General features: G+C 39.5%; 1 protein-coding gene across 2 annotated transcripts in view; it reads left to right on the plus strand.

The window, feature by feature from the left end:
* NFATC2 (nuclear factor of activated T cells 2) overlaps positions 1–22,635 on the plus strand; it is a 156,647-nt gene that overhangs the window by 85,390 nt on the left and 48,622 nt on the right. For both annotated transcript variants that reach the window (XM_081323651.1, XM_081323652.1), the window contains exons 7-9: positions 14,809–14,864; positions 15,656–15,782; positions 17,321–18,004. In XM_081323651.1, the coding sequence (XP_081179777.1) occupies positions 14,809–14,864; positions 15,656–15,782; positions 17,321–18,004 (867 nt within the window). The remainder of the gene's footprint in view (positions 1–14,808; positions 14,865–15,655; positions 15,783–17,320; positions 18,005–22,635) is intronic.

Below are 22,635 nucleotides of genomic sequence, written 5' to 3' on the forward strand. Positions count from 1 at the left end.
CTGACTGTGGCTCAGACCATGAGCTTCTTGTTGCAAAGTTTAAGCTTAAACTGAAGAAAGTAGGGAAAAGCACTAGGCCAGTCAGGTATGAATTAAATCATATCCCTGTTGAATATACAGTAGAGGTGACAAATAGATTTAAGGAATTAGATCTGATAGACAGGGTGCCTGAAGAACTATGGACAGAGGTTCGCAACATTGTACAAGAGGTAGCAACCAAAACCATCCCAAAGAAAAAGAAATGCAAGAAAGCAAAATGGCTGTCTGAGGAAGCTTTGCAAATAGCTGAGGAAAGGAGGGAAGCAAAAGGCAAGGGAGAAAAAGAAAGATACGCCCAATTGAATGCAGAATTCCAGAGAATAGCTAGAAGAGATAAGAATGACTTCTTAAATGAACAGTGCAAAGAAATAGAAGAAAACAATAGAATAGGGAGGACCAGAGATCTTTTCAAGAAAATTGGAGAGATGAAGGGAACGTTCAATGCAAAAATGGGCATGATAAAGGACCAAAATGGCAGGGACCTAACAGAGGCAGAAGAGATTAAGAAGAGATGGCAAAATTACACAGAAGAACTATACAAGAATGAGCTTAACGTCCCTGATAATCACAATGAGGTGGTCACTGACCTCGAGCCAGACATCCTAGAATGTGAAGTGAAGTGGGCCTTAGAAAAGCTGAGCAACAACAAAGCTAGTGGAGGTGACAGTATTCCAGCTGAGCTATTCAAAATCTTAAAAGACGATGCAGTAAAAGTGCTACACTCAATTTGCCAGCAAATTTGGAAAACTCAACAGTGGCCACAGGATTGGAAAAGATCAGTTTACATTCCAATTCCAAAGAAAGGCAGTGCCAAAGAATGTTCAAACTATCGCACCATTGCACTCATTTCTCATGCTAGTAAAGTTATGCTTAAAATCCTACAAGCTAGACTCCAGCAGTATGTGGATCGAGAACTACCAGAAGTACAGGCAGGATTTCGAAGAGGCAGAGGAACTAGAGATCAAATTGCCAACATACGCTGGATCATGGAAAAAGCTAGAGAGTTCCAGAAAAACATCTGCTTCATTGACTATGCTAAAGCCTTTGATTGTGTGGGTCATAACAAACTGTGGCAAGTTCTTAAAGAGATGGGAGTACCAGAACATCTTATTTGTCTCTTGAGAAACCTATATGCGGGCCAAGAAGCAACAGTGAGAACTGGACACGGAACCACTGATTGGTTCAAAATTGGGAAAGGAGTCCGGCAAGGCTGTATACTGTCGCCTTGCCTATTTAACTTATATGCAGAGCACATCATGAGAAAGGCAGGGCTAGATGAATCAAAAGTTGGAATTAAGATTGCTGGAAGAAATATCAACAACCTAAGATATGCAGATGATACCACTCTAATGGCAGAAAGTGAAGAGGAACTGAAGAGTCTCTTGTTGCGAGTGAAGAAGGAGAGTGCAAAAGTTGGGTTGAAACTAAACATTAAGAAAACTAAGATCATGGCATCCGGCCCTCTTAATTCCTGGCAAATAGATGGGGAAGAAATGGAGGTAGTGACAGATTTTATTTTCCTGGGCTCCAAGATCACTGCAGATGGGGACTGTAGTCAAGAAATTAAAAGACGCTCCTAGGGAGGAAAGCCATGGCAAATCTAGACAGCACACTAAAAAGCAGAGACATCACCCTGTCAACAAAAGTGCGTATAGTCAAGGCTATGGTCTTCCCAGTTGCAATGTATGGCAGTGAAAGTTGGACCATAAGAAAGGCTGAGCGCAAAAGAATTGAGGCCTTTGAACTCTGGTGCTGGAGAAGACTCCTGCGAGTCCCTTGGACTGCAAGGCGATCAAACCGGTCAGTCCTAGAGGAGATCAACCCTGACTGCTCTTTAGAAGGCCAGATCCTGAAGCTAAAACTCAAATACTTTGGCCACCTAATGAGGAGGAAGGACTCACTGGAGAAGAGCCTAATGCTGGGAAAGATTGAGGGCAATAGAAGAAGGGGACGACAGAGAATGAGGTGGCTGGATGGAGTCACTGAAGCAGTAGGCGTGAGCTTAACTGGACTCCAGAAGATGGTAGAGGACAGGAAGGCCTGGAGGAACATTGTCCATAGGGTCGCGATGGGTCGGACACGACTTCGCAACTAACAACAACTAGCACATTCCTATTTTGGAACTGTTTCCTATGTTGACTGGTTCTAATTGGGGAACAAAAAAAGATCCCCATGCACCCAGACCTGCATTGTAGATACTTCCAGCCTGAATTCTAGAAGTTGAAGAACCCCAAGTTAGACCACTTACACATTCTGCTATTTGTAGGCCCAGATAAGAAGTACATTCTCAGATTTTGTGCCATATGCCCCTCTCGTAAACAACAGGTTGCTAAGTAGCTTATAACAAAATATAACAATATGAAACATGTTAGGTGGCCATTAAGAATCCAAGTATTTAAGAACTGCTATAAAACATCCTTTTCCCTTGTTAATTCCAAGCAGCAGCTCAGAGGTAGCCAAAAAATAAAACAAAACATTGCAACACAAAAAATAGCAGACACCTTTTGTCTATGTGCAAAATAATCCTGGAAAAATGCTGAATAACTATCTTTTCTCCATCTTAAATACAGTATTGTTGTGAGGATCTGCGATATCTGAATGAATTAATTCCATACAGGTAAACTATCCATGGACATTACTCTTTTCTAGTTTATGAATCTCACTAGGAGCTTCTATTGCTGTTCTTTTGTACACAGCTTTCTAGAAGGCAAGATATAAATGTATCAGATTAATCTTTAATTAATCCATAAAATTGACAGATAAGCCACCAATAAACTTTAGTAGAGGCTAATTGAGCTTTAAACTTAATTATAAGTAGTTATGACTACTGTATTTTCCGGCGTATAAGACGACTGGGCGTATAAGACGACCCCCTACATTTCCTGTTAAATTATAGGGTTTGGGCTATACTCGCCGTATAAGACTACCCCTCTTCCAACGCACACCAAATTAAAAAACATCAGATTTGATTTTAATATGGTAATTTTAATTCAAATGCTTATGACATGCAGGTGCTTAGTAGGAAAACTGTCACTTATAAACATAAGGCTGTTTGTCATCAAACATGTAAACATAAAACAGTGCAAGTGGATTAAACAATAATAATAATAATAATAATAATAATAATAATAATAATAATAATAATAATAATAATAATAATAATAATAATGAGAAGGAGAAGGAGAAGGAGAAGGAGAAGAAGTTGTAGGGGACCTTGGAGGTCATCTAGTCCAACCCCCTGCTAAGGCAGGAAACCCTATACCATTTCAGACAAATGGCTGTCCAGTCTCTTCTAAAAACTTCCAGTGTTGGAGCATTCACCACTTCTGGAGGCAGGTTGTTCCACTGTTAATTGTTCTAACTGTCAGGAAGTTTCTCCTTAGTTCTAGGTTGCTTCTCTCCTTGACTAGTTTCCATTCATTACTTCTTGTCCTGCTTTCAGGTGCTTTGGAGAATAGCTTGACTCCCTCTTCTTTGTGGCAGCCCCTGATTCCAGCAACCATTCCCTATTTTCCTAATTCACTTTTTCACTTTTCCTAATTCACTCTAAAGCTTTCCCTGCGCAGAGCCTTAAGTAACACAAGCTGCCTGCAATTAGTGCAGGTTCGCATCCCACCAGGCTCAAGGTTGACTCAGCTTTCCATCCTTCCAAGGTAGGTAAAATGAGGACCCAGATTGTTGGGGGCAATAAGCTGACTTTGTAATAATGCTGCTTGGGGGGGGGTTGAAAGCCCTAATAAACAGGCATATACACAGAATGAAGGCTATTGCTAAGCACATTGATTTGTGCTTTAAATTGTAAGCCACCCTGAGTATTCGGAGAAGGGCAGGATATAAATGGGATTTAAAAAAAAAAAAGACCAAATGGGAGATCCGCTCCAGGTTTTCCAGCCAGCTCACCCAGTTCCTGAGTCAAATTGTCCTTAGAGCTAAGCCGCTGCTCTTTGCTGCTGCCTTCCCCACCTGCCTTTCAAGTTGGGATATACTACAGTTGCTCTTCAACTTTAGAAGAATAGACGCCCAGACCCCAGCCTGTAAAAAATCATAGACTGCAGCTTCTTCTCCAATTGGTCCCGCTTTCCCTGTGCAGACTAAATGGGAGATCCGCTCCAGGTTTTCCAGCCAGCCCTGTCCCTAAATTTTCAGCACCCGGCGTATAAGACGACCCCTGACTTTTGAGAAGATTTTCATGGGTTAAAAAGTAGTCTTATACGCCGGAAACTACGGTAATACATACTGTATATGAAACAATTAAAAAGTATCTCTGATCATTTACAATTTTTATTAATTTTTTAAACCCACGCTAAAAATAAAGATAACACCAATGGTAACAATTGCAAAGAAAATAGTAAATTTTATTTCATGTATAATTACAAAAAACCTTTAACATAACATTTAAGATTCAGAGATGTGAGTAGATGTTAAAGATTTTGAAAATGTTGACCTTCCCTTTTTACCTATTTGATGAATTACTGGAATGATTACTGGGAAGGGAGATAGAAGAATTTTGCATGCCAATTTGTGCTTGTTGAAACTTGACTGAGATAAAGTAGAATAAAACATTTGAGAAATTAAGTTAAATATTCACCGATGGCATGAGAGTTATGTGGATTCCCAATGGGTTTAAATTAATATTCAAAGAATGTTCATCAATGGATGTTCATCAGATTGGAAAGAGGTAATAGGTGAGGTGCACAAGGATCAGTCCTGAGTGTTCAGCATTTTTGTTAATGAAGAGGTAAATAGAATGCTTATTAAAATTGGCAATGGATAGAAAATGGTTATGGATAACTGTTACATTACAAGACAGAATTAAAATTTACAACCATCTTGATATGTTGTAATGAATGGGCTGAAAGAACAGGCCCGTGTACTCCAGATCTTAAGAAGTAATAATTGCATTCTTTTCTGCATTGTCAGACTTACGCATTACATTCAGTGCTTCCTTAAATATAAAGGATTCAATGAAATTGGCCTAGGCTTAAGACAAAGATAGTGAAAATGTTTAGGGGACTATAAACTTTGAAAAATTTTTTTAATGGAGCTGGATGTTTAATTTAGAGAAAAGATGACCAAGGAGAGTTATGGTAGTACATTTGGAATAAAAGAAAGCCTATCATGTATCAGGAAATCAAGATCTGTTTGTCTCATTCCGAAGTACATGACACAAAATAGTAGATTTAAGTAATAGGGAGACAGGTTTTAAATGAATATTAGAAGAGTAAAAAAGCAGTTTGATATTGGAATCAATTATTCAGAGTGGTATTAGACTCTCCTTCATATAATGTGTTCAGGTGAAAGCTGGACCTCTGAACTGGGGTGCTTTAAATTGTATTCCTGTGTTGAGCAGAAAGTTGAATTTGATGGCTTAAGCAATCTGTTCTATCTCTATTTCAAACACTTTTAGAATCAAGAAGCACCAGCTATATATTTGCTTCTCTGTCTGTAGAAAACCCAGCACAATGTTCATTCAAAGTAGGAAACAATGGGTTACAGGAAGACTCTCTTTCTTTTTTCCCTCTCCCAAGCAAAGCAAACCTGATTTTAGACATAGATTTAGAGCTAACGTTCAGAGATGTTAAGGGAAACACAAATATTGACAAACTAAAATTAGGGCTTATACACTCAAGATTATAACAGCATATTAGCAAGACAGATGGAACATGATATACAAACTGAAAGGTCAGTACAATTGCCATGAGATTATTACCTTTTTATGTACAAGGCTACTATATTTAAAGAAACAGGTTTGTTCCAGCTGTGCTAGGGAAACATTTATTTCCTGCAGACATGGACCTATACAGGTAAGACCATCTGTTGTCCTTAGAACATTGCCTTTTGAGTAAATAAAATGCCAATCAAATGGAGGGAAAGCTGCATTAATTTAATGCGTATGCCTTCACTACCTTAAACAGACATGCAGTGACATCCCTGTAGAATTTAAGGTCAGTTTCTAAAGTATTATCAGGTGGTTTGAATGACTATGGAGATTCTCAGTCGTCCATGCCATGGTTATCTCAAAGGTGCTTTTACCAAAGGCAAGTGGACTTTTTATAAAGTCCATTTGCCTTTGCAAAAAGCACCTTTGGGACAGTGTGGTTTCAACATTTTAGATTCAGGAGATTTTTCTTAGTATTATTTGAGTGATTTGGTCACCAAATAAAACCAAATGCTTTGGTTGCTTTAGTGGTGGAGTACTCGGTGTCATTTCATTTACAGTTCATGCAGTCTTATAGGCAGCAGGTATTGAATGAGTCTGCTGCTTGAGGGAAGGAAAGGATGCTGTCAGGACCCACCCCAAACCACGTCTTAGGAAGACAAAAACTCTTGGAGTCAGTGCTAGTCCAAAAGGAATCTTTACTAGGACATGCTTGGTTGTGGGAATACAAGACAGGACTTAGTATTGTTTTACAAACTGAAATTTTATAAAGGGTACCCGGTTCAACCCCCCTTCCCTCAACCCCATTTGGTCAGCCCCCATCCTTCTACTTCGTGTCATCCCTTTTGTGGGGAAAAAAGGAACTTCAAATCTTTATGGTTATTGCCTTCTTCCTCTCCAGAATTAAAAGAAAACACAAGCCAGATACCTTTTTTCTCTAACCCTCCCTTTTGATCCCCCCAGTTCAAAAGGTTTCCTTGGTCTTTGAAATAACCTAAGGCAGGCTGAATCCACATATGCTCCTCCTTCCTCGGGAGATGGCAGAATCCATATGGGGGGATAATGTTTTAAACATACGGTACATTTATGAAAGTAATATAAATGGATTCTGACAGATGCGGTGTAAGTGGTGTGTGCCATTTTAGACTACATGAGGGGAAGGGAAGAGTTTTCAGTGTTCTCATTTGCACCTGTTATAGCAGATAGGCTCATTTGGAAATGTTCTCTTTATTGTGCAATTTGTTTAAGAATTGCAGGAGGATTTTGTTGGCTTGCTTGTTTTAGATAAAGAAGGGTTTTAAAATGGCACTTGTTATCTGCAGCCAAAATGATGTTATCCATTCGTCTCAGGCCCAAATTCTGCCACATTGTTCTGTCTCATCTGTAATCCACCTGTTGTAACTATTCCAGAGTATCTGTGTTGCTATCTTCTCTCTTTTCTTGTTCCAGTTAAAATGAATCCAAATATACGCAATAATCACTGTTCATACCTCACTCATTTTTCCTCCTTTCTTCTCCAACTTCAATTGCTTTCTGCAAAGTTGGAATTGATATTGTGAACCTCTTCAGATAAGAACATTCTGTTTCTTCTCCATATTTCTAGCCTGCTTTTAATCTATGAAGTTCCTGGCATAGAATAAGTAAAAATCTTATGTCCCACAAAAACTGTTCAATTCAGTGAGAAGAAACTAAATATGTTTGGATTTAAAAAATTAACCTCCATGAACTCCTGGCAACCATATGGATATATCTGTGTTTTTTTCTTATGAATAATATATAGAAATAGTTTGCCATTGCCTTATTCTGGGATGAGTTTATGACTCAATCCAGCCTAAAATCTTGAGTTTTTCAGGTAGGATCTTATTCAAGTACCACTAGGTCAAAACCTATTTAATTTTATTGAAATCAGTCAAGGTTAGATAGATGCTGCCACCTGCTGTGGGCTACTCAACTGTGTTTCCAGTTCTCAGGTCTTCAAGAATTTCATTCACACTTAGGAGGTTAAAAGCTAAAACAAAATGGTTTTCTTAATTGTGGCTAGGTTGATGGAACAAAAGGAGATAAGTAGCATCAAATTCAATAAAGAATTTTGGACATGTCAGTGAATAATAAACTGTACAAGCTCTCTGCTAGCCTAAATGAATGTGTGACTTTACAAATATATGAATGAATGAATGAATGAATGAATGAATGAATGAATGAATGAATGCCACATTTGAAGAGACAGAATGAGGATGGGTATACTTACTCCAGACTGTTTTTCTTCCTTCATAAGTAGAAAGTAATGTTTCTCAGTGTGGAAAACTTCTAAGTGCTCTAAGATATTTAAAATATTACATGTACTGTAGATTTGCAGATCATCAGGGGATAAATAAATCTTGACAGTGGTAGCAGCTATTTTCCAACCAGCAGGCTTACCCACTGAGACAAACAGCATTTGATGCATAGTGCCCCAGTTCAATCCCTACAATAATTAAGAGAAGGTTGGCTGAAAACTATTGCAAAACAGTTGGGTGAGAGTAGTTTCTGGCATCTTGTATAGCCCTCTGCCCTTTTCCACAACTAGCAGAAGGATAATAAATTGTTTAAACTTGCTAACTTTGCAGAACTGACTTCAGGAGTTGCAAACTAGGATATAGTTGCCTTCAGTGTAGAATTACGCTGCTTGTTGGCTTACTGCAAGGTTTAGTCTTAGGCTTAAATAACTTTCCAACTGTGATTAGTCTAATACAGGGGTGTCAAACTCAATTTCATTGAGGGCCGCATCAGCATTGCGGTTGCCCTCAAGGGGCCGGGTGGGTGTGGCCTGGCCTACTGGGTGGGCGTGGCTAGTGTGTATGGCCTACTGGGTGGGCATGGCCAGCTCTACATCGTTCGCATCAAGGGTGCCTATGGGGGCCTGGGCAGGAGTGGGACAGATATGAGGGTTTCTGGCAGAAGGAGGGTCTCTGGGCCAGGGCCAAGGCAGTGGGGGCTGTTCCCTCACTGTTTCCAGGATGGCTTTGCGGGCCACATGAAACCACTTCGTGGGCCGCATCCGGCCCCCGGGCCTTGTGTTTGACATGTCTGGTCTAATATGTTCAGTTTAGGTCACTTGAGTTGGCTGATTGTGTGCAACAACACTGCAATTAACCTGCATTGAAGGCTGACTGTTCTCTTGAGTTCTGCAGCTGCTGTTCTTCCTGAGGGTGGTTTGGTAATGATGTTTCAGCACACTCTGTGAAAACTGGAACCCTTGTGTGTGAGCTGACTTCAAGAACAATGAAGGACTTTATGCCTGCATGAACTCCCCTTGAGTAAAGGCTAGAAAATAAAATGCAGGCACCTTGGTGTAGTCCCAGAGATCCTCTGACTCAGTAAATCTGACTCATAACCTCTCCTTTCCCTTTCCCTTCTCTCATCTTACAGATTATGCTTTTATTCCCAGCTTCTAACAATATTGTCATTTTTTAAACTTTTTTGTTATTTTCACTTAATGGTTGTACAGGCATATCAAGCAAACTCCTTCCTTACCACCATCTAAAAAAACATCTAGAGCTGGCTGAACTAAAAGAGGAGTCCAGCTGCCTTTAATACCTTCAAGACCTACATTAGATGCAGCTTAGTGTGCCTCGTATTAAAGCTACAGGGAGTGGAAAAATTGTACCTACACAAGGCAACCATGAAAACAACAGAAGTATCCATTACTAGTCAGTCCCAGCATAAATCTTGCTCAACATAATCTTGGCTCCAAGTGTGAAGTATGTCTACCGCTTCCCTTCTTCTACTGCTTCCATTCTTCCTTCTTGTCTCTTGCTCCCACATCTTCAGGGAAATTGTTTTATCTGTTCTTTGAAGCAGTTCATCTTTTCAGATAGCAAATGGAGAATTTTTAAAATTCTAAAGAGCCTGAATGCTTTTTGACAACAGAATATTTCCGTATGCTTGGAGTCCTCATTGATACCCAGGTTGTTCTTATAGATGGGGAGTATTTTCTTTTAAGACAATATCAGCTCTCATCTGTGATCTGAGGTGGTACAATCCAGGGACAAGCTTACTTCTTTCTGGAATGGCCCAGACTGAAGCAGGTTTCTCTCCTGGGAATAAAAAGGTGCCTTTTTTGGAGAAGGAGGCCTGGTTGTTATAGTTTAGAATTGTACAAGAACAAATACTTCTGTAACTGTATGTATTTACAAATCCATTCTGGTCAGATTCCTTCTCAGAGGTTGAGGTTCTTTAACCAGATAGGTTTAGTGCATTGTTTTTCAACATACCACTATTTATTTCACCTTATTTGAATATTCAGCAGTTTTCAATATGGGGGCAGTTTGCACACTAATATGCATGCAATTGATTGAGAATTTGCTTAGTGGATTGCACCTGTCACCAGCATTAAAAAGCAGACTAAACAAAATGCTAAAATGTTGGATGGTGGGGAAATTACGTTGTGCATAATTAAATCTTCTTTTGTAGAGTCTTTGGTGCTCTCTGAGCTTGCTTGCTTGCTTGCAGATGTTTCATTACCTCACTCGGTAACATCAGTGCTAGTGAGTGTGGGTTTTCCTCCCTGTTTATATATATTAGCTTGACCTGCCACTGTTGGTGGAGGTACAGTTTTCCTGGTAGTTCCTTGATTGGGGTATTGCTTTCTGCTTGATTGTTTGTCTCATGTTAATTCCTGCTTATCTAAATGTAGTCTTCTGGTGAGGATGTGTTCTGGTCTTTTTGTTTCCTTCTTAGCTTTTGCATTGTGTCTTGTCCCCATAGCACTGACAATGTGACCTAGTTGTATAATGAGACATCTGCAAGTAAATAACCCAAGTTCAGAGAGCACCAAGGACTCCACAGTTCAATCCTGAGCTACATAAAATTCTTTTCTATTTAAAACATATTTTCTTCCAATATTACCGTTATGAACCTTTTCCATAATTGCAGTTATTAGTTCTTGAGTGGAAGCCATAAAGAGGGCTAACAGTTACATGGGGAAAGGTTATTTTAAATGGTACTACAACTTTCTGCTCCAACGTAACTGTTTTGTAATGTCCAGCTTCTAATAATTTTATTTTTTTAAAAAAAGAAATACCCAATGGCACTTCAAATGGTGCATTTAGCATTCTAGCATTCTATGCATGTTTAATAAGGAATAGGTTCTATGAATAAATTATGTAAATGTAAATAAATATAACGGGACGCGGTGGCTCAGTGGGTTAGGACGCTGAGCCTGTCGATTAGAAGGTCGGCAGTTTGGCAGGTCGAATCCTGAGTGCTGCGTAACAGAGTGAGCGCCTGTTACTCGTCCCAGCTTCTGCCAACCTAGCAGTTCGAAAGCACGTAAAAATGCAAGTAGAAAAATAGGGACCACTACGGTGGGAAGGTAACAGCGTTCTGTGTGCCTTTGGTGTCCAGTCATGCCGGCCACATGACCACGGAGACGTCCTCGGACAAGCGCTGGCTCTTCGGCTTTGAAACGGAGATGAGCCCCTAGAGTTGGAAACGACTAGCACGCATGTGCGGGGGAACCTTTACATTTACCTTTTAAATAAATATATTTTGATAGTACCAGTGTGACTTTGTGAGAAAAACTGAGTTTTAGAGTAAAGCATTTTTAAATAAAGTCACTGATTTAGTTTTAAAATGTTGCTAGAAAACATCCACCAATTCAGTAAGATTGCTAGTTTAAGTTAAAGCAGAATCTTGGTCTTTGCTAAGTTATTTGGCCTAATATTATGGCAGATATCTTTGTTCTATGCATCCTTGTCAAAAGCCATAAATGCTTTGTGGTCTTCAATGTTCACAGCAAAACAAAAAATATAGGGGCTTGCTAGTTTTTAAAGTGTTTGAATATTTTTTCCTGTTTCAGTTCCTGCATATTAATGCTTTAATTTAATTTAAATTATTGTCTATAGCAGGGCTTTTCAACCAGTGGTACAGGTACCACCTGTGGTACATTAGCACCTGGCAGGTGGTATGCAACCATCCTAGAAAAGTGATGGCAGGGGAGGGGAATGAGCTGAACCAGTGGTAGCACCGCACAAGCCTGAGCGAGAGACAGCTGGAGCTGCAGGGCTGTCAGGGCTGAGTGGAAGCGCCAGGATCACTGCTGCTTTCCAGATGATTGGCGCTTCTTCGGGGCTGTCAGGGCTCAGTGGAAGTGCCAGGATCAGCGCCAGGCTCCAGCTGGAGCTCGGCGCTGATCCTGGTGCTTCTGCTAAGCCTTGAAGAAAAAACAAACACCTGGAAAGCAGCACTGATCCTGGCGTTTCTGCTGAGCCCAGAAGAAGTGCCGATCAGCTGGAATGTTGCAGCATCTCCAGGGTCTTGTGATTTACATTCAGATGCTTGGCAACTGATTCATATTTATGACAGTCACAGCTTCCCAGGGTCATGTGAAGTGACCAAAATCTGCTGCAACCACCCAGCAGAATAAAAACCAAACACCCTCCCACCCAACCCCTGCTGCCAATCCTCAGCAGAAATGCTCACAACAATGAAAATCTCGGACAGGAGGAAGAGCACCGCTGGGCGGGCAGGCAGGTGTCTTGCTCGGCTGTGGCTTGGGGGGCACTTTTTTCAGTCCCATTTAACTTAGAACAGTCACTAAGCGAACTGTTGTAAGTCGAGGACTACCTGTACTTTATCACTTTGTTCCTTTTTTTTTCGGGTGATTAAGTTTTTGACACCTTGTTAGGCAACTGGTGGTACTTGGATATTGCCATATCCTAAAAGTGGTACAATGAGTGAAAAGGTTGAAAAGTCCTAGTCTATAGAATATTATCACTCATACCATAGTATGTAGTAATGATACTCTGAAGTAATTCCCTTTTGGTTGGTGGTTGAGAATAATACTTAACATTATCAACATAGGTTGTTTGATTATTTTGCCTTAGTTCAAATTACTTTGTAGTCACCGGACCATAGTAGTGTTTTTTTCCATTTGATATGTGAAACATGTGAAAGAAATCACTAGATCACGGGTCGGCAACCTGCGGCTCCCAGCCGCCCGGTGCACGCGCACCTCTTCGAACGGGCAGTGGTGTGCACGCACCTCTCCAAATGGAGAGTGGCACCGCCCGTTTGGAGAGGTGCATGCGCACCTCTCCGAATGGGCGGAGGTGCGCGCGCACCTCCCCAAACCTTTGAAGAGGTGCGCGCGCACCTCTCGGAATGGGCAGCGGCACCGCTTGTTGGGAAAGCTGCCGTGGCACGTTTGCAGGCTGCCGAAAGCGGCAGCTCTGCAAACAGGCCGTGGCATCTTTCCCAACAAGCGGCGCCGCTGCCCATTTCGAGAGGTGCGTGCGCACCTCTCTGAACGAGTGGAGGTGCGCGCACACCTCCCCAAACCTTTGGAGAGGTGCGCACGCACCTCCGCGCGAACGGGCAGCGGCGCCACTCTTTGGGAAAGCTGCCGCGGCACGTTTGCAGGCTGCCGAAAGCAGCAGCTCTGCAAACGGGCTGCGGCAGCTTTCCCAACAAGCGGCACCGCTGCCCATTCCGAGAGGTGCGCGCGCACCTCTCCGAACGAGCGGAGGTGCGTGCGCACCTCCCCAAACCTTTGGAGAGGTGCGCACACACCTCCGCGCGAACGGGCAGCGGCGCCGCTCTTTGGGAAAGCTGTCGCGGCACGTTTGCAGGCTGCCGAAGGCAGTAGTTCTGCAAACGGGCCGTCGCCGTCGTGCAACCGGGAACCGGTTCCATCACACATAAAAAAAATGGCAACCGCGTGCGTCCGCGGATACGCAAGAAAAACCCGTTTTGCGCATGCGCAAAATGTTTTTTGCGCATGCGCGTGCATGGACGCACGCACGCGATTCCCACTTTTTTTTATGTGTGATGGAACCGGTTCCCAGTGGCTCTTTTCCTTTTTCAGGTTGCCGACCCCTGCATTAGATTATAGCCATCACTAAGAAAAACCATAGAATTAATGCCATAACAGAAATGTGATTATGAAATTAAAAGCATCAAATTTTGTTAACAGTGTTGGTAGAACTAATTATGGAACAAGCAATTCCCCCCCCAACTCCCATTCAGCATCAAGGATGTGAAGGTGTGTTTCATGTACTAGTGAAAGATTTGTGTGATTTTTACAATGCCTGTAATATGCTGACAAAGTAGAGAGGAAGGAAAGGAACTCATATAAGGTCTTCTGAGTTGCAAGGAAAGTTGGGAGGAACTAGGAAAGTTTTAGTTCAAGGAAGAAGCTAAGGTTTGTGGGAACATCATAACAAGTTTTAACTTTGTTAATGGCAGCTTGGGGCAGGATGCTTATCATTTTTTTTCCCCTCTTCTGTGCCAACTACGACAGATTGAGATATAGTACGGGTCTCACACAGGGAAAGATTGTGTGGCCAACAACTGTTTGTCTTTAGATAGTAGAAGCATTTTCAATACTGTGCAGAAATAACAAACATTGAAAGGCTTCTAGTTTTATTAAACCTAGGTAATATAATAGAATTGCTTAGAGTGAGAAATTAATAGCATTAAAATCCTAAAAACAAAATTAGTGTTGTGCTTTCTGAAATCTTCTTCATGCATATAGACATCCCTGGGACATACACTCAGTTTTGCAGCTGAATTTAAGTTCTACATTAATAAATTTTAATATGGTATGTTAGTTTAGAAATTCAAAGAGTTGCCTTTTGCATGACCGACTGGAGTCAGATTCTGGACATCTCTACAATAAATTAGTGAGCTGGTCCTAGGAAAAAAAGCAATTTGTTCAACTTTATATTTCCATGTGCAACATATAATTATAAACCTGAGCACCACTTGAACACCATCGGCATTGACAAATTCACCATCAATCAGTTGCAAAAGACAGCTTTACTCAGAATAGCTTACATCCTGTAACAATACCTCTAACGCCATCAAACATCAATATGTGCCTATCCCAGGTCCTTAGGAAGACTCAGTAAATGGATTAAAATGCCAAATCCATTCAGAATATCTAGCTGACTGCAATGAACCATAATAATAATAATCACCACATATCTTTAAGAAGGGTTTTAGGACAACGTGCAAAAAAATACTTTGAACGCTATAATATAAAAAGGGATGCATTCATAATGACTTTATATACGTCTGTCTTCCATACATTCTGGTACAGTTTCATGCATGACTTAATTTTTTTTCAGATGGGCAGCAGGTTTGGGAGATGGAGGCCACAGTGGACAAAGACAAGAGCCAATCTGTAAGTTCACTCTATTGTTAGCCACAGAAATACAATCTTCCGCTTTGTATGGAAAAGAATAGTAATAGAAAAATCATGTTCTCTTTAACATTGGCCAAAGTGAACAAGATTCCATTCTTGTTCTCATGTCTTGTGAGTAGAATCTCATAAATAAGAGAAATATTAAAACTAATATTTTAAACAATATTAAAACTAATTTCTCTAAGGTTGAAACTTCAGATACTGTATCTTTAGCTGAACTGTTTTAAGGAGGGTTGCTTATACAGGTAACACACATACGACTATTCATTTAATGACTATTCAAAGTTATGACAATGCTGAAAAAGTGACTTATGATTGGTCCTTGCACTTATGACTGTCACAGTGGTCATGTGATCCAAATTTAGGGGCATGGAAACCTACATGTTTTTATTATGATTGCAATGTCCATGGGTAACATGATCACCATTTGCAACCTTTCCAGGGGCTTGTGACAAGCAAAGTCAATAGAGGAAGCCAGATTTGCTTAACAGCTGGTCCCAGTTGTAGTCATAAATCAAAGATTATCTGTATTTACAAGATTATATCCCAGTGATCTCTTGCTGATTGCAGAAATTAGGCCTACCATATTTGAGCTGCAAAATCTAGACAACCACTAAATAGCAGAAAATGGATGCAGAAAAGTCATTTCCTGCCATCTGTGGATCATCTGGATTTTTGCAGGTTAGATGGGTATGTCTATTAATATTGAATTACTGGCATTATTATACTGTATTGTCCCCACAGTTATTTATTATTGTTGTTGTTTTCAGAATATGCTGTTTGTAGAGATTCCAGAATATCGGAACAAGCACATCCGTGCCCCTGTCAAGGTGAATTTCTATGTTATCAATGGGAAACGGAAAAAAAGTCAGCCACAGCATTTTGCCTACCATCCAGGTAATTTTTTTTGTGTGAAAAGGGACTTGTAACACAAACATTTTGTGGGAACATAGAGCTATTGGCTATGGCAACCGAATAGCAGTGCAATATACCCAAGGGCAATATAGCACTTGGATGGGAAATCACAGGGAACGCCATGTTGTAGAGCAGAAAAATTGAGAATTCTCTTGAAAGATGACAGGATAGGAGCAAACCACTTCCATTCTGAAAATTGAATAGATGTGGCTATGAAGCTTCAGGAGTTGAGTTTAACTCAAAAAGGACTTTAACTTCAAAAGTAGGTGGAATCTTTTTAGATTAGGTTAAGTTGGGTACTAAGAGAAGAACTTGGGATTTGTGTTCAGAAACACTCTCTCGAGGATTGTTTGTAAGATTCCATTTCGAGGAGCAATTGGTGCAATCATTTCCCTCTAGTTGATCATTAGTTTTCTATCTTACTTTCCCTCAAAGCAGCATTATAGAGCATCCTGTCTCCTTATTTGTGCATGCCATTTCTACGGCCACCAAATTAGCAGATTGCCACTGTGGGCAGTTAACAGAATTAAAAACACAAAACACAATAACCAGTGGACACGATCTTCTTGGCTAGAGCTACCAGCTGCCCTTCAAGTAGGAGCCACAAGTTCCAGATACACACCTGCTATATTTGAGGATGCCAAGCCCATCCAGAATTTAAAGAATACTATCTCCATATCTAGAATCCCTAAAAACCACAGGTGCTAGATCTTTCTTGAGCTGAGCCCAAGAAACTACTTCTTCCCCATCCAGATGGCCACGGCCTTCAGATGCTGGGGGGAAAAAACTTAATTGCCCTAGCATAGATATTACTGATACATTGGTAATTTTTCTGGTAGTCATTAGTTAGTTGCTTACATACACACAGAGATCATTCAATTCCATAATGTTGACATATTGCATCACTTGATGCTGACTTTACTAGATAGAACATGGAGAGTCTTAGTCATCCAGATCATAGTTATCCCAAAGGTGCTTTTTCATGAGGCATCTGGACTTTCTTGTTTTTCTCTGAAAATGTTTCTTCAGCTCTGACTGGATGGATGGTGGGGAATGTAAAGATTTGGATGAGAAGCAAAATGTCTTTAAAGAAAAACAAGAAAGTCCACTTGTCTTGTGAAAAGCACCTTTGGGATATAAGCAATATTTTATGTTGCTTGGCTTGGTGGAATTAAGTACCCATGTTCAGTAGGTAGTCATTATGTGGATAATGAGGGTGATCGATATGCCTATGAATATTAGCCGGTTACCCCTTGTAGCTGAACACATAAACTGAGTCCATCAAAAAGTATTTGAGAACAAGGCAATAGAAGGTGATATGGAAGTTCAAATTGTGGATGTACACTGTAAGTCTACAGTGCTCTGTTGCTTGAATTTGCCAGTAGATATGTGAGTAATATCTGAAAACTGAACAAGCTGAAAACTGGTAGTGGGGAATTATAGTGTCAGAGTCATTCATTTCTTTGACTGTCTATTAGCAGTTCTTTTAAAACTGATATCCTTTATGTATTTTCTTTCAGTGCCTTCCATCAAAACAGAGCCCATTGATGACTATGATCCAAGTTTAATCTGCAATACAGTACACAGTGGTCTAAGAACAGTAACACAGCCTTATTATTCACATCATACAATGGTCTCAGAGTCTCCTTCCTGTCTTGTGGCTACAATGGCTTCTTGCCAGCAGTTGCATTCAAATCTCTCTTCTCCCGAATCCCAGTATCCTTCACAAAACCCAGGAGCTATAATATATCAAAGAAGCAAAAGTCTCAGTCCAAGCCACCTGGGCTACCAGCAGTCCAACTTGATGGGAGCCCAGGTTTCCATCCCAGATATTCATAGGTCAGTGCTTGTACACACAGGATCCCCTAGCCAAAGTTCAGCAATGCTCCATCATTCTCCAGTCAATCAGCCATCTTCTCCAGTGATTCATTGCTCTCCCACAACCAATCATCAAATGAGATGTGAAAGCCATCAAGAGTTTCAGCATATAATGTGTAGTGAAAGTTTCACATCCAGTGGAGTGAGGCCCCATCAGCCTCAAGTCAACCAAGCACAAAGGTTAAGCCCAAATTCTTATCCTACTGTGATTCAGCAGCAGAGAACGGCCAAAAATGGACCTCCAGTAAATGATCAGAAGGAAGTGGTATCAGCTGGAGTCACTGTAAAACAGGAACAGAATCTTGACCAAGCTTATTTGGATGATGGTAAGCAATATCTGCTTTAAAATGCTATTTTCTCCCCAGATTGGCCTTTGAAAGACATCAGTTTGGCTTCCTCTTTCTTAGGGTACAAATTTGTAGTTTGGAGAATACAAGTCGCTGCATTTGCACAAAATGATAACCTAGAGTTCTAGAATATCTTGGCCTATTGTTCATATATGCAGCTCTGCTGGTCCATATTCCCTAATTCTCCAGATTGGTTTCTTCTGCCAGTTAAAAAAATAGAATTTCAATACCTTTTAAAATAATTAATATGAAAAAGTGTAATATTATGATGGAATTTAGCAGCACCAAACAAGGCAGGAGTCATACATAATTTCACATCTTGATTTCAAATTCTGATTCTCATTTAGAGTATCTCAAACCAGACATTCTGGTTTGGAGGTATTGCTAATGTTTTTTGTTATAGTGTCTTCTGGTTACCAAAGATATGTCTGTTGAGATGAGGAGCAAGAGAACATTCAGGCAAAGATTAATAAATTAAAACCTCCAAGATTCTCCTTTATCACATAATTTATTTCGGGATAAAATCTTACTTTGTATTTTGAAAGCTCAGATTTCTGGTTTAAAACTATTTTAAAAGTCTGCTCTTTTTTAAATTCTCTAAACATGTTTGCTTTTGGATCAAATTCCTTGACTTAATAATAGTACAAAGTATTTTTATCTTTTTTTAACAGAAAGCACAGTTTTACTGTTTAGCTGCATTAGCCATTTATGCAATTGTCCAAGCACGTTTAAAATATTTGTGGTACCTGTGCCACAAATTAATCTTAATACTACCCAAACCATTATCTTAAACTATTTTGTATTTGATTTATTATACTATTTGCATTAGATATATTGTCATGTGTTCTGTATTGTTTTTACCCCTCCTTTTGGGTGTTTTGAATATATATTTTATATTTTTAGCTTTTTATATAATTTAATTTGGGGGAGGGGTTTTTTTTGTACCCCATTCTCCTTATGTTGGTCTTTGATTGTGATAACAGTTGACTTGATTGCCCAAGCAAATGAATAAATTGAAAGGATAAAATAAGATACTAATATTCAGGCTTTTAAAAACAATAGACCATAAGTATGGATTCTGTTTTTATAAAATTCTTTTAAAGCATGCTGAATGACAAAAGGACTTTTTGTTGCCAAGAGCAACACGTTTACTGTTTCTTGTTTTTAATTGTCCTTGAAGGTTATAGAGGTTGTTGGATGTGTAGGTGGCAATGTAATTTTACCACTGGAATGGCTTGAAATTGTCTGTCTTGGAGATGGAGAATCTGGAAGGGTTTCAGTTCAAAACCGAACAGGGTTTCAGGACATGGTGTCCTGTGCTATACCTCCCAAATTTAAAAGTATTTCACTAAATATTTTATTAAGGATGCAGTTGGCTTCTATTTTTCTAAATATTTGTAGAGGTATATAGAATCTGTTGAAAGTATCGTATGTTTGCCTGGAATTCAGATATTTTGACTTAGGGGAAAAATAGGAAAATTGTAGTGCAATTCATATAACTTGCAAGATTATAATACTAATTATGGGGTGTTTGTAAGCAAACAGACATTTATTTCAGAGTTGTTTTTTTAAAAAACTAGGGTGTTTTTTTTACCTTATCCATATGAATAAATGGTGCTTTGGAGAAGATGATTTTGAGTTTTTGTGACAAATTCATAAAGTTTATTGTGGCTCCTATTCTTGGTCAGTATTACACTTCAGTACTAAATACATTCTAACTCAAGCAGAACTGAATGAAGGTTATTATTTAGCACCTCAGGTTTAAAACGATTTTCTCTTTGAGACATGAACATTCTCTTGTTACTCATTCTCTTGAATAAAGATTTTATGGATTAGAGTTTGAATGAAGTAATTTGCTGACCTTTTATCACTGAGAGAAAGAGTTACTTCCTAATAAATTCGGGATTGGTTCCCCTTTGTGGTTATTGTGGATGCTTACCAGATAGATAGGTTCCTAAAGCACTTGAGTTAAAAGAAATGTGTAGTAATTCAGTCTCTCCCCCCCCCCCCCGTGTGTGTGTGTGGATGTGTGTGTGTGTGTGTGTGTGTGTGTGTGTGTGTGTGTGTGAGAGAGAGAGAGAGAGAGAGAGAGAGAGAGAGAGAGAGAGAGAGAGAGAGAGAGAGAGAGAGAGAGAGAGAGAGAGAGAGAGAGAGAAACACTTTGGGAAATCTCCAGAGAATTGCAAATAGGAACTATAATTAAGTGCATTAGTACATTGCTTTGAAAGAAGCAGAAGATTCTATGCAATAAAAGCTAAAAGAAATAGGTGTGAATAGCTTGCATGGCCATGAGGAGATACTTTTTTTTAATTTTAAGAATACTGGGAAGATTAAATAGAGTTAGCATGAAATGATTTCCTTCCCATAGGAAAACAAACAAACACATCTAACTAAACATTCTTAGAACAGCTATCAGATGTGAAAAACAGATACTTGTGGGGAGCTCATTTTTCCAGTAAAGTTAAAATTGTTGCTGGAAGCAAACAATACATTTTGTTCTCATCACTGTCCTTATTCTGTATTTTCTGCTATCCTCTCTCCCAAGGAAGATTCAATCTTTATCCTTTTGTGTACTGAGATTTTCTTTCTTTCTTTCTTTCTTTCTTTCTTTCTTTCTTTCTTTCTTTCTTTCTTTCTTTCTTTCTTTCTTTCTTTCTTTCTTTCTTTCTTTCTTTCTTTTTCTTTCTTTCTTTCTTTCTCTCACTCTCTCTCTCCCTCTTCCTTCCTTCCTTCCTTCCTTCCTTCCTTCCTTCCTTCCTCCCTCCCTCCCTCCCTCCCTCCCTCCCTCCCTCTCCCTCCCTCCCTCGCTCCCTTCCTTCCTTCCTTCCTTTTTCTTTGTTGATCAGATTTTTTTTTTGCCATTGATCACTTCTCTTCGGTGTTTTAACTGTTTCCCAGTCTTTCACAATTTCCCATTATTGTGTGGTAGCAATTTCTACCTTTAACTCTATAGAGTTGACTTCTATGAGTTGGGTATCTTTTAATTATCCTGGTTATGAAACTAGAAGGTGCCTGAATGGGCAATGCTGCACAGAGTGTATTTCTTGATAAAATACAATTTCTGTAATTTTCTGACACAGTAAAATGGTCTTAAATTAGATTTGTCCCACAGCAACTCGTATCAGATTTCCCTTGCAAATTTTTCTCTCTACATAGATATTCAGCATGCTGGAATGGCAGATGCCAAGAGAAAAATAGCATTTCCCCCCTTTATTAAATGAGTAACTGGTGGATTATGAAACATATGCATGGATTCTTATGCCTGATTTCTTTGCACAATTTATTGAACTTTTTCCTGGAAGAGTTTTAAATCACATACAGAATACATTTTGAAACCAAAAAATAATTCTCCACCCTACAAAGCAACATAAAACTCTTATAGCCATTTGATCTTCACTGAAAATTTACCACTACCATGCAAAATCTGGCAATGAAAACCAAGCAGGAAATTTATATGGTGTCTCTGACTCAGCACTGTGATTGACAGCAGGCCTCCCAAGTCTGAGACATTTTTCTGGGCAGACTTTTACACTGGAGACCTCCTCCACTTGCAAAATAGATATTACATCTTTGAGTTTCAGTCTCTTCAAAATCAATCCTGTAATTATTGTGAAATGTTTCAAAAGCACCCCTGGACTATTTTAGAAAGGAAACAAAAAATACATGGAACAGATCTTTCCCAATCAATTTATGTTAACCGAGGTGCAAAGTACATTTGTCTCTCAAACAGGCGAATATTCAAAGGTAGAGTGGCATCTGCATTATGATGTTCATGCAAGTTTCATTGAATCAATATTGTCCAAGATGATCCATCAAGCCAAAATAACAGAGAAGTTGCTTCTTCCCATGTGATTTAACAGGTTGTTGTTGGGTAACTTTACTCCTCTATATTTTCCCACAGACTGTTATAGATGGTTTACCTTGAACAAAGTTCTCCAACAGGGCACCACATGATGGGATCATGTTTGGCAGCAGCCTTGTTACCTATATAATTGGATTTGTTTTATTTTATTTTATTTTATTTTATTTTAATTTTTTAATTGTTTTATTTTATTTTATTGCCTTTCCTCCATTGGTGTTTGGCAAGTTAAATTACTACATTTTTAGAGAGAGTCAGATAAATAACATTTATTGTTCCGTCTACAATAATACTGTGAGTTAGATTGTAAGGTTTTGATGCACAGTAATGCTTTGCCTCCAGTACTTTTATTGCTCATTATTGGCTTCAATGTTGCCAAAAGATTAGTGTAATTTCAGATCTTTCATAACAAAATAATAGAATAACAGAGTTGGAAGGGTTCTAGGAGGAATTCTAGTCCAACCTCCTGTTCAAGCAGGAGTCCCTATACCATTCCTGACAATTGGCTGTTCAGTCTCTTCTTAAAACCTCCAGTGATAGAGCACCCAGAACTTTTGAAGGCAAGCTGTTCCACTGATTAATTGTTCTCACTGTTAAGAAATTTCTCCTTAGTTCTAGGTTGCTTCTTTCCTTGATTAGTTTCCATCCATTGTTTCTTGTCTTGCCTTCTGATACTTTGGAAATTCACAGAATTTCCAAAAATTTATAAAATTCACAGAAGCCTCACAGAAGTTCAAAAGGGTGTTCCTTG

Source organism: Vipera berus (genome assembly GCF_964194415.1).
Source record: "Vipera berus genome assembly, chromosome: 3".
Taxonomy (NCBI): domain Eukaryota; kingdom Metazoa; phylum Chordata; class Lepidosauria; order Squamata; family Viperidae; genus Vipera; species Vipera berus.